This window comes from Cervus elaphus, chromosome 28, assembly GCF_910594005.1.
Source record: "Cervus elaphus chromosome 28, mCerEla1.1, whole genome shotgun sequence".
Classification (NCBI taxonomy): domain Eukaryota; kingdom Metazoa; phylum Chordata; class Mammalia; order Artiodactyla; family Cervidae; genus Cervus; species Cervus elaphus.
Window position 1 is genome coordinate 14,308,402 of NC_057842.1, and position 15,287 is coordinate 14,323,688.

Here is a 15,287-nt window from a genome sequence, read left to right on the forward strand (position 1 = left end):
ATAGATTTCAAGAATACTTTGTAAAACACATCCAGAGAGGTGTAATATACTGAACATTTTTAATATGAGTTAGAGGTTATAGGGCACTTCCTGTAGGTCAGTGTCTTGACTAACAGGGTCGTCTCTTCATCTCATCGTATTCCTGCCCCACTTTGAGACATAACTATGCATATCCTCATTTATCAACCAAGGGGACTACAGCATAGAGGGATGCAGAGCCTGGCCCCAGGTCAGCTGCTCATTTGGGAAGTGCTCGGACAGGAATCTGGGCTGGAGCCTCACTCAGACGCCCTTGTGGTGAACCACTTTGCTTGACTGCCTCTCCCACATTCAGCACTGACCAAGCTCCCACTGTGGTGTGACATCACATAATCAGGGCGATGACCCGGGACAAGCCAAGGAAGGTGTAGTGATTCCTCTTATAGAAAGAGGGCAGAGGGTGCCCGGAAGCCCAGAGCTGCTGCAGGACACAGCTGGCCCGTGAAGCCGCAGCCCGCATCCCGGCCACTCCTCGGGTCGCGGTCACCTCCCCCTCCCGTGGAGGAGGCCACTCCGGGGCCCTGCCACCCCCGGTGACCCGGTTTTATGTCACTGAGGCAGACTTGCAGTCCTTGGCTTGTTCTTCAAGTGAACCCTGCACCCCGAGAAAAGGAAACCACTGTATTTGGACTAAGATGGCACCGTCTCACCTTGAAACGTTAACTGAGGAAATAGAAATGTTCCCACCAGCTTGCTTACCTCTTTCACACCTCCTCTTTGTATGTTGGAAGCTGAGGTACCCTATCTTTCTAGGATTCACAGACTGTTTTATAGGCATATTTTAAATCATTAATTCTCAAAGTAAGCCAATTTTTCCCTCTCTGCTACATTTCTTGGACAGTTTTAAAGAGCCCATGAATGTAGTTTGGGGGCATCGAAATAATGATATAAGAAGATCAAAACAGAACCAGAAATTAAAAGGCTTCAGGTGAGAAAAAATGTTATTATCATAATAAGTTTCTAATTTATATGCCTTTAAGATAGGATCTCTAAAGTGCATTAACTTTTTGCCTTTTGGAAGCAATTTGGAATAATAACAAAACCCATTATACTATCTTTTCTATAAGTAGAATTCCCTTTCTCGTAAGAAATGTGTCGTTTACCCATAAAGAGAATGAAGTGCATTTAGAGTTCAAGTAACTAAAGGATTTGAAAAGGAATGAGCTCGCATCTGTTTTGTGGTCCTGTTTAACTAATAAAATATATAGTAATTATTGTAAGCAGGTCATAAGGGCCATTTAAGGATTATCTCTAGTCAACCGAATTTTTAAACTTCTGTTAGAAAAATGCTCCAATAAATTATCTGTATCTTCTTTTTGAAGTGTTGACAAGAGTAGTTTGAATGCTAAGCACTCAAACTATAACCTTTATGGAACTATTAGCATTAATCTGAATTAAATGTAATTCAGATTAAAAGTGAAAAACATCATTTTAATGATGTTATGTTACATTATTTATTGTTTATGGAGTTGCGCTTCTGAAACACATTATAGGAGAAAAATCATGTCACTTGGCTTTTGCCAATATAAGTAAACTAATTTATTTGTGAATCTTTAGAGGCAGCATTATTTTACTGTCATTATGTAGAAATTTGTTCACATTTTTCTTAACTGCATTTTGAGCAGGTGCATATTACCCAGGTGATTCATTTGATGTTATTGTGTGTAAAGATTTCAAGTTCTTTAATCTTCTAGGGCTTTCCTTTTCTTGAACACTTGCCATGAATATTCGTGAATGTTTAGTCATAAACATTTAGACCTCTGTTAGTAAAAGCATCGAATTGGTCCATTTCTCTTTTTGTCACAAACCTATATTTGTCATTCTAGCCTTCTTTTTAAACTTTAGGGATATATGAAAGTGATCCATGTACAATAGTTCTGAACTCTTGGTTTGGACCCATTTTTTTCTGTTCTGCTGATTCAAATGTGATGCTTTATAATAGTATTAAAGACTTTTAAAGTTTTGAAGTATTAACGCTTGAATCAACCAGGTGTCAGCTTGCCAGAAATGCGCCCTTGAGGGAGAAGGGTTTGCCCCTTCCTCCCTGATTCTGCAAGAGAAGATAAAAGGTGGATGTCTAGCCATGAATCGACCTTTGGGGTTTTCTCCTCTAAAGCTGTATATTTCCCCTGAATACTGTAATTTGGTTTTGCAAACTTTAAAGTTTGTCACCACTTTTTGCAAAAAAGAAAGGAGACATTGAATTTAGTAGTTACGCCACATCAAACCTTTCAAGATAGATTCTGTTACCCAGTGTAACTGGATTAACAAAAAATGATGGATAAACATGTTCAGAGATCCTGGGGATGAACAGCATGACCCTTTGGGTTCCCAGAGAAGCCTTAAGTCCCTGAACTACTCTCACAAAGATTGTGTTCTGTGCAGTGGCTTGTAAGGAGGACAGTGCTCGCTCTTAAGACAGGCATACACATAAAAAGCTACTTAAGTCTGGGTAACAAAAGGGCAGGGTAAAATGACAGATTTTTCGTTTGACTTTCTCATCTGTCCACTATCTAATTAATATTTTCACTGTTACTCTGGGGCTTGGCTATTTTGACACTTTAAGTGATATATGGAGCTGGAAATTCTGAACTTTGTTTTAGGTAGTTGAGTGAAAATCAGCTAAAACAAGAGTTGGCCTTGGGGTTTTGGCTGCAGACAAAAGAGAAATAAGTGATGATACATGGAAGTTACCTATTTCTTCTAAATCGATATTTCATTTCAATTTTCTATGCCGAAACACAGCCTCTTTTCAAGTCCTTAAAGGCGATGTGGTTCTTTTTACTTTGCACCTGTTATTTGCTTGTTTTATGTTTCTCATCCTGGATAGATGGTATCTTTTATTTTATTGTTTATGTTACTGTAGCATAATCCTTAACATCCAAGAGAATCATGAAAGTGCACATTTCCCCCCTTGCAAATTGAAATGCATTTTATTCTAGGAAAATGACCCAGAATATGGGCATTGCTGTATAGTCAAAATATTTTAAATATTTACTCTTTAGATACACATATTCTATATGTTAGAGGGAGAAAAGTAGGTATGTGAGTGTTGTATCAAAGTTGCTTATTATGCTTGTATGACTCCAAAGATAAGGATGGGCAAGAAAAGACTGCTTTATCTTTTAACTGGCAAAAAAATAATAAAAGATAAAAAATAACCAAATATAACTGGTAATTTTTGCCCCTTAACTTCTATGGTTTTGGTAAATTGGCAAACAAACAAACAAACAAAAAAGTAAAAATGCTGGAAATTAGTTGAGCAAGAGAGAAAGTTGTTAGCTTCCTATTTTTTAAAAATATTGGGAAAATGTCAACACTTTATTGAGATGGTACAGAGTCAGAGACTCCAACAGCAGAAAGTTACTCTACGTGATGCCTTAGACTTTTCATTTTCTTTGCAAATGAAAACGGTGAAGGTGAGATGTCAAGACAGATCAAGTTCATACTGATAAATGGTGGTATGTCTGAGGTTTTAATCTCTGCCAAGTGTTTTTGAGTCCTGAGTTCTTACCATTTGACCCCATTGCTTCCAGATGTGTGGAGAATGTTCCTACATTTTAACAGTTTGTGTTCCGCTAAGTCTAAAAACCCATGTGTAGGGATGAGTATTGCAGTCTCGAATTTTCTAATAGAAAAGCATCTTTCTTTCTCTTCAGGCTGTGTTGTACACCTTACAAAGTTTACAGATTCAGCCAGCTCATTTTTTTCATTTTTTATTACTTTCCAATCTCCACATTTCCTGTTACATTGTTCATTGTATCTGAGTGCCCACCAGGAGTGATTTGTGAAAACAAAAGCTTCAGAGCAGGGATTTCCTGGGTGATGTCAGTAACTGAGGCATTGCAGATATCTCATTCGTATGTTTAATTCTGACAGCTTTCAGGCCTGTGGTCATTTATCATCACTCTTTCTGAGACACAGTAGACCCAGATCAGGGCTTCACTGTCCCCAAACTTGTTTTGTATCACCAAGCAGCAAGGATGCAGAGGCACTAATTTTTCATAAAGTATGTTAGCAACCTTTAGACAAGGTTGTTATCCTGTACAAATGTTACCATGTTTTACCTTTCACACATATGCTAGCTAATCTTGTTATTGAAAAAAAATACTCAGCAACCTTTTTACTTTAATATATTTAATAATACAGAAATTTTCATTATTCCTATTCCCTTTTGCACTCATATTTCACCTAGAATACTTGAAAATGTAGGTTTAGCAATATATTGTATGGATTATCTGTTTTGCCTATAAACAGAAGCATTTGAAACTGCAAATTCATGTCAATTTCTAGATGCATAGGGAGAAATGTGAAAGATTTAAGGAATTTGAAGAGCAGAACAAATTTGTATTTACATAATTGTACATTCAAGAGTAATATTTAAAATATATTTATGAAAATTTGATGTTTAAATTATAATTATCTCACATTACACAGGGCCATAATATTTACAGTGTTTTAAAGCAGGTCATGAACGTCTGCCAAGTCAAAGAAGTTTCCCAGAAAACTGCATTTCTCTTCGGAAGAGGTGATACATTGGAAATTTTTCAGTGATGGGTTAGGGAAGACATTAATAATTCTTTAGCTTTATTTTAAGTCATAGGCCTCTTTAATAATCTTATGAAAGGATAGATCTAGAAAAGTGCATATAGGTCCAAGCAAATGATTGCAGCTTCGTCATAGTTTCTCCAAAGATCATCTATAATACTAGATTAAGAATTCATAGCACAACATGGGGCATGAAAAAATAAGTAATTATTTTAATCTGACTTTATATTCAATAATATCTAATATTTTCCATTAAAAAACTAGTAAATCTCACTCTTTGTGCTCCAATTAGTTATTCTCATTGAGTTTAGAAGAAATGATTTCACAAGTATTTTATTTTTTTAACTTGAACTCTAAAAAAGTTCTAAACTTTCTTAATTGCAGTGTTGAGTTGATATTTGATTTAAGTACATTCATTGGGCAAAAATGTCAGAATTTAAAATTAACTGAGGATATAAAGTTGATCTAAAGAAACTGGATGAAATTCAATAAATATCTTTTAGGAAAATTAATACTTGTTTTTTAAAAGACACAATTTATTTAACATCAGACACATCAGTCAGCTTTTGGAAAGCATAGTGAAAAATTCTAGCTTTTTAAAAAAAGCTTCTGTATAAAATTACAGTGTTAATTATACTCTAATGGCTAAGGGAAATGAATTATATTACTATCATACTATCACTCTATGGGAATTATAACTGAAGCTATATTTTCATTAAAATACTAAGTGAAATTAGGTGATAATTACATTTGTTATAAAACATGAGCAAGGTTATTTAACTCTCTAGTATGTGGCAGTATTGAAATTAAAAAAAAAATAAAAATCCAGATGTTCTCCAAATTTAAAATATTTTTAAAAAGGAATAGTAACTGGCACTTTGATGATTTGTTAGTTTCCAATGCTGCCAGTATTCAGAGTGTTCCTAAAATGTAAATTTAATGCTAGGATTTATGGAAGAATTAGAAAATATTTTATTTCATATTTTAATTTTGCTATTAGTATTAACATTGTTAATATAAAAATTTAATAATGAATAATCATTCTTTTCAAAGTAAGATATTTGAGCTCTCTGGGCTGTGATTAATTTTACTTTTAACTGGTTACTCAAGGGTTAATCACATTCCAAGGATTTATTTCTAATCATTACCAAGTACATTATTCTCTCTATAGATCATGTACATTAATAATCATGTTTTCTTTATCAATTTGTGATAAATGTTCCATTTTAACTCATAAATTTTCTCACTATTTAGATTGACACACCAATAATGCATAATTGATTTCACTTCGTTCCATAATGTACAGTTGAAAAATAAAATGTAGATTACACAAAATATGTAGAAAAGTTAAAGAACTGCCAAGTTCACACTGAAGCCTCTTCATTGATGTTTACAAAAAACAGTTTTACTGAAACATGACCATTTGTATTGACAGTTATTTCAGAATACACACTAATGTGCACATCATCAGGAAATAATGAGAAATGCTCTTTACAAATGTGAATTATATGTAATTATCTGACTTTTTGATGTAAGTCAGTGATAAGCTGTTTGCATTTCACTTCTGATCTTGGAATCCGAGAGCGAGCACTGAGGACATAGGTACAAGTCAGGATTTTGAAAAGAAAATGATTTGGAGATTTTCTTTCTTTGACAGCTTAGAGGATGTCAACTTTCACTTCTTTAGGAATAAAGATAGTATATTAATCACTTTTGGGAGGTCAGAGTGAAGTTGTTGAACCATTGTAGGATTCAGTTTGTTGGTGTTTTTTAAAGTCTTTAAAAATCCTGCGGCTATTGCTGCTGCATTTCGCCTTTGGTATCCGCCGTGGTCCTGTCCTGTCTCTGAAAGCAGAAGGGCAGACAGCCCTTGCCACCAGCAGGTCCTCTTGAGAGCAAAACAACACAGGGAACAGCCTCGTCCAAGGGGGAAAAAAAAATAAGACCACATTTAATAAAGAGAAAGAAGAAGAAATGAGAGTAAGAAAGAAAGGAAATCTCATTTCTTTCTGTAAACTTTAGAAGAGCCTTCAGAATTGCGAGTCTGGATGGAGTTGCCTTTAGGAAAGAATAAAAACAAAATATAGCTGGAGATATGTAGCTGATGACAAACCAGCCTGTCTGCAGGGTCTTCCAGGTTTATTAGATGGAAAGCCATCCTTCATTCTCAGGGATGAAAAACCTGGTCTTCTCTAAGAGACAGTTGCAACCTATGTGTACTTTGCTAATCACACATCACCTTCAATCTGAAGCATTTTCCTTAATTTTTTCCACGACTTCTTGGCCACCCTGCTGTGTGTTTCTCAGGCTCACCCCAAGAATCCTGTGTCTCTCATTTAAAGAAACGAGGTGCTATCCTGGCAAGGTTAAGTCACCAGAACTATTTCAGACTGCTTTAGGCTGTAGCTCATGGGAAATAATCTTTTCAGTGCTCCCCACCAAGAATTACATGATGCTGAATGTGAAGGTTACAAAGCTATAGGCTAACCAGTGTCAAAAATGTCTTACAATGTCTGTCATTGCTGAGAATATTAAGCTGACATCATTTAAATCTGCTTTTATCACAAGTAGAGATGACTTGGACTTGCTTTAAGCATTAATTGTAGAGTCCAGGTGCTTACAGTTCATCTGTCTTCCTCAAAGCCCGAAGCAGATGACTGAGGAGTTACCCACATCACAGGCAGATGGCAGACAGCAGACTCCTGTACATTTTCTCATGGGGTTTATGGCTTTCTATAAGTACAGCTCCCATTTTCAGTGATTTGTCTCAATTCCTAATTCTCTTGCATAGCATTTTGCTTTACAATACTTACTATGACTCCTTATATATTGTCAAGTAATTAACACACTTAGAAACTGCTCTTCCCAAGGTCTTTATCGAGGCACACATTAATCACAATAGTTATCATTTACAACCTCGAGTCAACTTTTTCAAAGCAAGTGTTGTGACTGTTTCAATTCTTGTAACTGTGTCATTGGGGGTTGATATCATCTGTCTAATATACTGACTTAAAGCAAAATATCTAATAACTTGGTGTTAAAAGACAAAACATTTACCACACATTTCACACCATGTACTTATCTCATGGGCTATTAGTCTGTACTTGGACACACAGCCAAAGCTACATATTTACTGAATTTCCACAAGTGTCGGTGTCTTTTATCAAGGATCACGGGCCATGTTTAATTACTGGAATGGAAAATATTTGTCAGCAAGTGTCTTTATAAACTCCTGTTAGACAGGAAATTGACAACCAGGTCAATTAGATGTATCAATATTCCCATTCTCCTTTAAATCACAGAACCTCTTAGCAGAAACCCCAGTACATTAGTTACAAAACACTATGGGTTTTGGTCAGACATATGTGTATGTAAACAACTTAATAATAAACTCTAGGACTTGTTGCAGAGATTGGCAAAAGATAAGTTATAAAGCATAAACATAGTCTTCATGCAACACAGGTACATGTCCACAACTGTATTCTTATTTTTTTCATTTGTAAGAATGTAAAAATTAAAGACAGGGTCTTTAAGCCAGTTGTGATGGATTCTGATTTAAAATAGCTCATACTTTACTGAAGGCAGTACTTCACATCTAAACAGTTACACCTGCTACACTACTTAGAAGATCAATAAAGGCTTAACTGGAATACACTTGTTTATTAACAGTTTAAATTAAAAACCTAAAGTTCTATATCACATTTTCAAAAAGTACGAATTTCGTTTTTGTGGTCAGACAGAGCTTTCAGAAAAAGAAACTGAATCTTTTCCCTTAGCAAGTCCATTTTTAAGATTGGCAAATATTCATGAAAAAAGTTGGTAGAAATGAAGGATTTAATAAGGATGCCTCAGAAAAGCAGATGCTCCTCCGTTAGGAGTGTTTAGGTGCCTACTTCAGCTGACAGTGTTGCCTGGAGTGCATGCTTCTCAGTAAGCACGTGTAGCTTTGTGTGATGTGTTCGCTTTATATGTACAAGCAACCAGTTCATTCAATAGGGAGCATATTTTCACAATCAAATTCAGTTTCAGATAATCACTTATGAATGGAATTGATATTATTTCATCTCCGATAAAGACATAGGGTCCTTAGCTTTGGTTACTAACCTTTGTGTCCCCATCCTGTGTGATTTGAGTCACGTTCATCGTTAGAGCCCCGGTTGCTAGCATTTTATCTTCTGCCTTTTGTTTGTCAATCATGTGATTTTGATATTTTATTTGAATTCATTATCAAAAGCATTGAAATCTTAAACCATTCGGTTCCTCAGAGGTGCTTCGGTCTTTTAATGGATTCCCGTTGTGTGTTTTTGCAGCAAGCTTAGTAGTGGAGGAGCGAACGAGACAGATGAAAATGAAAGTGCATCGATTTAAGCAGACAACAGGGTCTGGTTCTAGTCAAGAACTTGATCGCGAGCAATATTCCAAGGTAAAACCAGTAACTGACCAATAATTTCTCTGGTAACAAAAAAAGAGTACAGTGTGGGTAGCAGGTAGGACCAGTGAGCCCTTAAGTTATAGGAGAGAAATTATGCTTCAGATGATGGTCCTGCATCATGACTTCTCTCCTCTTAACATGTTCACAAGATAGAAGCTTAGTAACATACCATTTATAAATTTAGATTAAATGTTTTATATAAAAAAGAAAATGCTTAATGTTAAAGTCACTTATTGATTGTCAGTAGTCAAATTCACATCAGTAAGGTAAACGAGGCCATTTTATCTCTGGAATTTCATTTAACATTGTATTTTAAATATTAAGATGTAGATTTATAGTCTTAAATATTATTTGAGGTTGATAATTCCTGTGGAGATTTCACAGGGAGTGAAAATTGTGTGATGTGAGATTTCTTATTGATCTGTCTTTAGTAAGAAAACTGATTTAAACTCATAGAAACTGAAATCCACCCGATTTTAAGAGATAATAAAAACTTATATTTCAAAGTTATTTTGTAAGGATGCATTGAGGAGTTTATAAACTGCTAAATAGCATCTGATAATTTTGTTTAAAATATGATTTTTAATTGAAATAGAGTTTTATGCTTCAGTAAGCAATTTTGAATATATTATCTGATTTATTTTAAAAATATTTTTAAAAAGACTACAAAAGTGCTAGTAGCCACTACAGGATGTGCCCAGTCACTTCAGTCGTGTCCAACTCTCTACAACCCCATGGACTGCAGTCCACCAGGCTCCTCTGTCCATGGGATTCTCCAGGCAAGAATGCTGGAGTGGGTTGCCATGGCCTCCTCCAGGGGATCTTCCCGACCCAGGAATCGAATGCTCAACTCTTATGTCTCCTGCATTGGCAAGCGAGCTCTTTACCACTAGTGCCACCAGAGAAGCGCACTACAGGATAACCTGTGTTATACCTTGATATCTAGAGTCCTTTTAGAAGGAATGACCTTTTAGAAATTCAGAATTAAGTAAAAACTATACTAAATTAATGTTGTTAGCTTGTTTTATGAACCTAGAAAAACCTACTCATTTTTAAATGTTAGAGGTTGTTCATTATGTAGCCAGATATTCAGAAACTAATACAAAACTATACAGGCGGTAACAGAATCAGATGTGTTACCAGCCCACCATACAAGCATGTGTGTTGGACATTGTCTTACCATTCATTTTATGACTTTATGTCTTAGTTTAACTGCAGAAGGTTCCAACTGGACAAAGCTCAACGTCACTGTGAGCTAGTGGAGCCCGACTCCCTAGGAGTCTGAAACAATATTTTAAAAAGCAAACTCAGTAAAGCAAAAAAAGAAAAAAAAAAAAAAAGAGAGAGAGAAAGAAATATTAGTAAGCAGAATATCTTGATGTTGCCCAGAGTTGCTGATTCCTGCTCCACATGTTTTTCCCCTCCGGTTTGTACTTTATGATATTATCACTTAATCAGCTATTTGTCTGTCTTTATGGATATCATCATCATTTTTGTTTTCTTTTACATAAATGCAGTAAGAATTATGAATCAGGTTTAGGATTTGTTCCTCCACTGTGGCATTTGGGAAGGATCTTTAAACTAGAAAAGCTTAATCAAAGATGTAAATGCTTTCTTAATTTCTTAGCATCATGTCAAAGGATGAGGTCAGATTGAACTACAGAAAGAGGTAGAGCCAGCACAGAAAACAAGAAAGCGGTGAATAAAGAATCAGCAGAAAATCCTGAAAGCCTTTCTGAACTGGGCCTCTAGTCATTCATCAGGTGATCAGAAAACTCTAAAATGAAGTGCCCTAGACCCTAAACCACCCTAAACCACCACTAACACTTGTTTTCATAACTAATCAAAAGTAGGTTTATCTTGATTGAGAGATTCCAAATTCTGAAAATACCTAAAAATGATCCCCTCTAGTCCAACTGTCTTATTTACCAAATTTATGAAAACCGAGGCTCTCTCCAAAGAAAGGAGATACTTTCTTTTCATTAGCAGACTTCCTGTTTGGTGGTCAGCTCTCCATTCCCTAGCTGGAACTTAGATGCCGTTTGCTCTTCCTATGACGCCAATGAAATGTATACATGATTCCAGCCTGGCTCAGAGGCTCTCCTATGACTTTTAATTTGTATGGAGTTGACATATTATATTCTATCATTCCTTTCTTGTTTACGTAGGCATCCTTTTCTTTTTTCTCTTTCATTGCATTTGAATATGAAAAAACCCTTTACTTTCAAATATATTACAATTGCTTTTACTGCATATATTGATACTACTATATTACATTAATAAAATTATTGTTATACTGATAAGTGTGAAATCAAAGATATGATGTCTTTAAAAACTTGAGACTATTAAAAAAAACATGAGACTATAATACAGGAAAAAATATATAAAGTAAAATAAATAATTAACTTATATTTAATTTTATGGGTTAAGTAAAAGGTAAATGCTCTGCATGATTCTAATATTCTTAATGTTTATAATAAATTTTTTAAATAGTTTCCAGTAGCAATTTCTGTTAAACCTCTTACTTTTTCTTTCTTAAATTTACCCTTTTACCCCAAACTTTTAACAATTTACAAAGATATATTTGTATTTGTATAGCTGAGAACCAGTATTTTCATAAATTTAATATACACTAAATTTTGAACTTTATTCTTTAATTGACTTATTTTTAGTCATTCAGCACTTTGCCTAAAGCAAAGCACCTTAATTGAAATTCTGCCAAATTAGAAATTGGTTAACTGTTTTCAAATATTTATAATAAAGCCAACAGAATTTGATTTTCTTCAGGACAAAGAATTACCAGACAGATGTAGTATCATTCCTAAGATGTCTCAAACCTGACACCTCCTTAAAGTATTAAATGAGCCTATATCCATCCTGACTAAGGAATTAGCAGTAACTTGGCTTCTGAAAAAATACAAAACTACACCTCTGTCCCTGAAATGTGACACTCTGTTACGTCCTCATTGATGTTAGAGTCACATGCCCTGGCGGGAGAGTGAAATTCATCAGTGGAGAGTGAATTTTCATGGAGGTCTCACATTTGAAAGAGCACTTCTGTTTCTGTAACTCAGAAACAGTAGGCAGAGTTGACATGACAGGTTTTGTAGGAGCCTCTGAATGTTTATTATAAGTTATGAAAGCAGCAGCCCTTTTATCAGGACTTCCTTCACATCAAGGACCTATATGATCAATATGAATTTCTCCTGAGGAAGCTGCATTTCTCAAAATACATTTAATGTATTTCCATTAAAATATTTAATTGCTCAATAGGACATTTAAAGAATCATGCTTGATGAAAAGTCAAAGTTATTAAACTTTTAACAGGTTTTGAAAGTAAGTAGATATAGTAGTATAAAGTGAGTGTAAAGCCTTTCCTTCAAATTACAAATGTGAATAAAATTGTGACATTGTGTCAGAATGATGAATTATTCTTTACTCCAATATAAAAAAATGTTAACATGACAGTCTTTCAAAATTCTTTGTTTGGTCTCTTGACAGGAATAGCAGAGGTCTATATACAAAAAGGAGAAGAACAGATAATTTATAGGAAAGGAGGATTTCTTTAGTTGGGGAAATAATTCCATGCACATTCCCTTACTCTTAGTTTATAGTCCTCACTGCTTATTACTGGCATTTCCCAAATAAGGGGAGACTTTGTTCCAGGGGTCAGCACCATGCCAGAATATTTCCTACAGCTATAAATTTTTATTGTATTAGAAGCAAATTAATTCAGACTCTGTCAAGTACAAACTATCATTTCAATGTTTGGAAATATTACAGGAATGACATAATATATTTACATAGCAAAATAGTTTTAGAGACAAGTAATATTGGAATTATGTTTATGCCCCAGTAACAGTATTAAATTCAGCTTCCACCATGTGAGCATGTTATGTTTTTATATCTATTATGTAAATAAAAACAAGTTCTGATTGAATGAATCCTGCCAGTTAGTGTCATGTTACCAGATGTGACAAGTTGATGATAAAAATTACCATGCTACTTGAAATACATTATCATAAATGATGTTAACTTTAGGTCACACACAAAGTTATGAAAATAGCTCATTTCTGAACACATTAACATATATGCATTTCCTTTTGGATTATTATTTTATTTAGCATATGACTTTCAAAAATAAATCATGCAATCATGAATAAATTATTTGGAAATATAATTTTATAGATATTCTATAAATTTGGAATTGTGAAATTCTTTGCCCAACACATACATGTGAGAGATGGAAAATTAAAACTGACATTTAAATACCTTCAACCTTAACTGCTATCATATGAAAAATTATTAAATAGACATGGTCCATTTTCTAGAACTTTTAAAGTAAGTATTATTGCCCTATAATTATCTTTGTACATATAGAACCACAATTTAGCATCATTTTATGTTGTATTCTTTAGCAAGACAATTTTTTATACAAGTTTTTGAACTAGTTTGGATTATTTTAGATTTGTTAAAACTCACATGATACAGAGGAAGGATGAGTCTTTCTACAAGTTTAACAAACATTTGATATTTTCACACCTGAGCACGTAAGTGCAGAATTAAATCACTTGATAAGAAATATAAATAGCTGGTGATGGTCATGTGTCCCTTTAGTTATATGTTCTTTTATTTTAGGTAAGAAGTTATCTTACCTTCCAATACCTAACAATAGAAAATCAATTCTGTATTTGTTATTTTAAAATTGTAGATACTTATATAACCTTACTATTTATTATGATTTAAACACACATAAAAATATAGACTGTATAAAGCTATTCACCGTGTGATTCGTTGCAATAAGACAGTAACATAGAAAAAAAGACACTTTTGACACCTTCACCAATTTTAACGTTTACCTAATGATTTCTAAGACTTTGATAATAAATACTAAGGACAGATTCAAAGACACGTTGAGGGGCTTCACTGGTGGTTCAGTGGCTAACACTGTGTGCTCCCAATGCAGAGGGCCCAGATTTAATCACTGGTTGGGCAGCTAGATCCCACATGCCACATAAGACCCACACAACCAAATAAATTGATTAATTAAAAAGTAAAGACTTTTAAATATGAGATGTAATGTATATTGAAATTTTAATAGGAATCCCTTTTTTAAACTTTCTTTCTTTTATTTAGTTAATAGTTTAAAATGAAAATGAGTAATTAAACCATAATAGAAAGAAAGTCAAAGTTCTGTCTTTGCCTCCATTGCTTCGCTTGACTTTGGCATAATCCCTTTGCTTTATATCAACTCTTTTTTTTTTAGAGAGTTATTTTTTTGGTAAAATGTGAAAAAATGTGACATCTTAAAATAGGGAGAGTGTGTAGGGTAAATTAAATATCAGTTTTAGAAAAACTCAGGAAGCACAGACAGATGGAAGCAGTCTATTTCATAGGTAGAGTTGAAGGTGAGTAGAATTTGTAGGCAGTGATGAAAATCAAGAAAAGAGAAATTGAGGTACTGGAGAAGATGAATAATGCAATTTTGAGGTATTAGGTAGGTGCGAGTCATTTATTTAGTGCATTTTCCGCCCAAGCATTGACACTTTTGATTATTTTGTCCTCGTAGACCACTTCTTACCATTCAGAGGACACATGATGCTTCTGTCGGAAGCCATGCATCATGCTAGTGTTGGGTCATTTTAGATTTCACACCTAATTTTGTGCAAAGTGCACTTTTGCTTGATGTGGGCAGAGTAGCCGCTAACCTCACCGTGTGTATCTCTGCTTCCCAGCACCCGGTAACGGAGCTCACACGCTCTTGTTTTCACTCCTTAGTATAACGTACACACAGATCAGTACAGAAGCTGCGACAACGTCTCCGCCCGGTCCTCAGACAGCGATGTCAGCGACGTGTCTGCCGTGTCCCGAACCAGCAGCGCCTCCCGCCTCAGCAGCACCAGCTTCCTGTCCGAGCAGTCTGAGCGGCCTCGGGGCAGGATCAGGTGAGTGGGCATCACTAGTGCCACCTTGCCTTCTGCTTATTCTCGCTCAGAGTTTAGGTAGAGGAGCCAAAGCCTTTCATTGAAATGACCGGGACTAGGGTGTGTTGAGCCTTGGTTCACTGTTGTGTAATATTGCCCAGATTCTGTGGTCCTTCCCATCAGGTGGGGCTTGTAACCACAGAGCAATCCCTAAAATTCCTTCTAATATCATTAAATCCACAAAGCATTCTTTAGTCCTGTGTTGGGAAGCCTCTCTGTAAAGGGCCCGGTAGTAAATGCTGCAGGCTCTGCTGGACAGCTTCTGTTGTGGCGATTTACAATGT

General features: G+C 35.1%; 1 protein-coding gene across 49 annotated transcripts in view; it reads left to right on the top strand.

Annotated features, from left to right (window-relative positions):
* RIMS1 (regulating synaptic membrane exocytosis 1) overlaps positions 1-15,287 on the top strand; it is a 578,197-nt gene that overhangs the window by 457,864 nt on the left and 105,046 nt on the right. For 28 of the 49 annotated variants that reach the window (XM_043890084.1, XM_043890085.1, XM_043890086.1 and 25 more), the window contains 2 exons: positions 8,898-9,010; positions 14,798-14,964. The exons of the other annotated variants lie outside the window; for them this stretch is intronic. In XM_043890084.1, the coding sequence (XP_043746019.1) occupies positions 8,898-9,010; positions 14,798-14,964 (280 nt within the window). The remainder of the gene's footprint in view (positions 1-8,897; positions 9,011-14,797; positions 14,965-15,287) is intronic. 49 annotated transcript variants of the gene reach the window in all.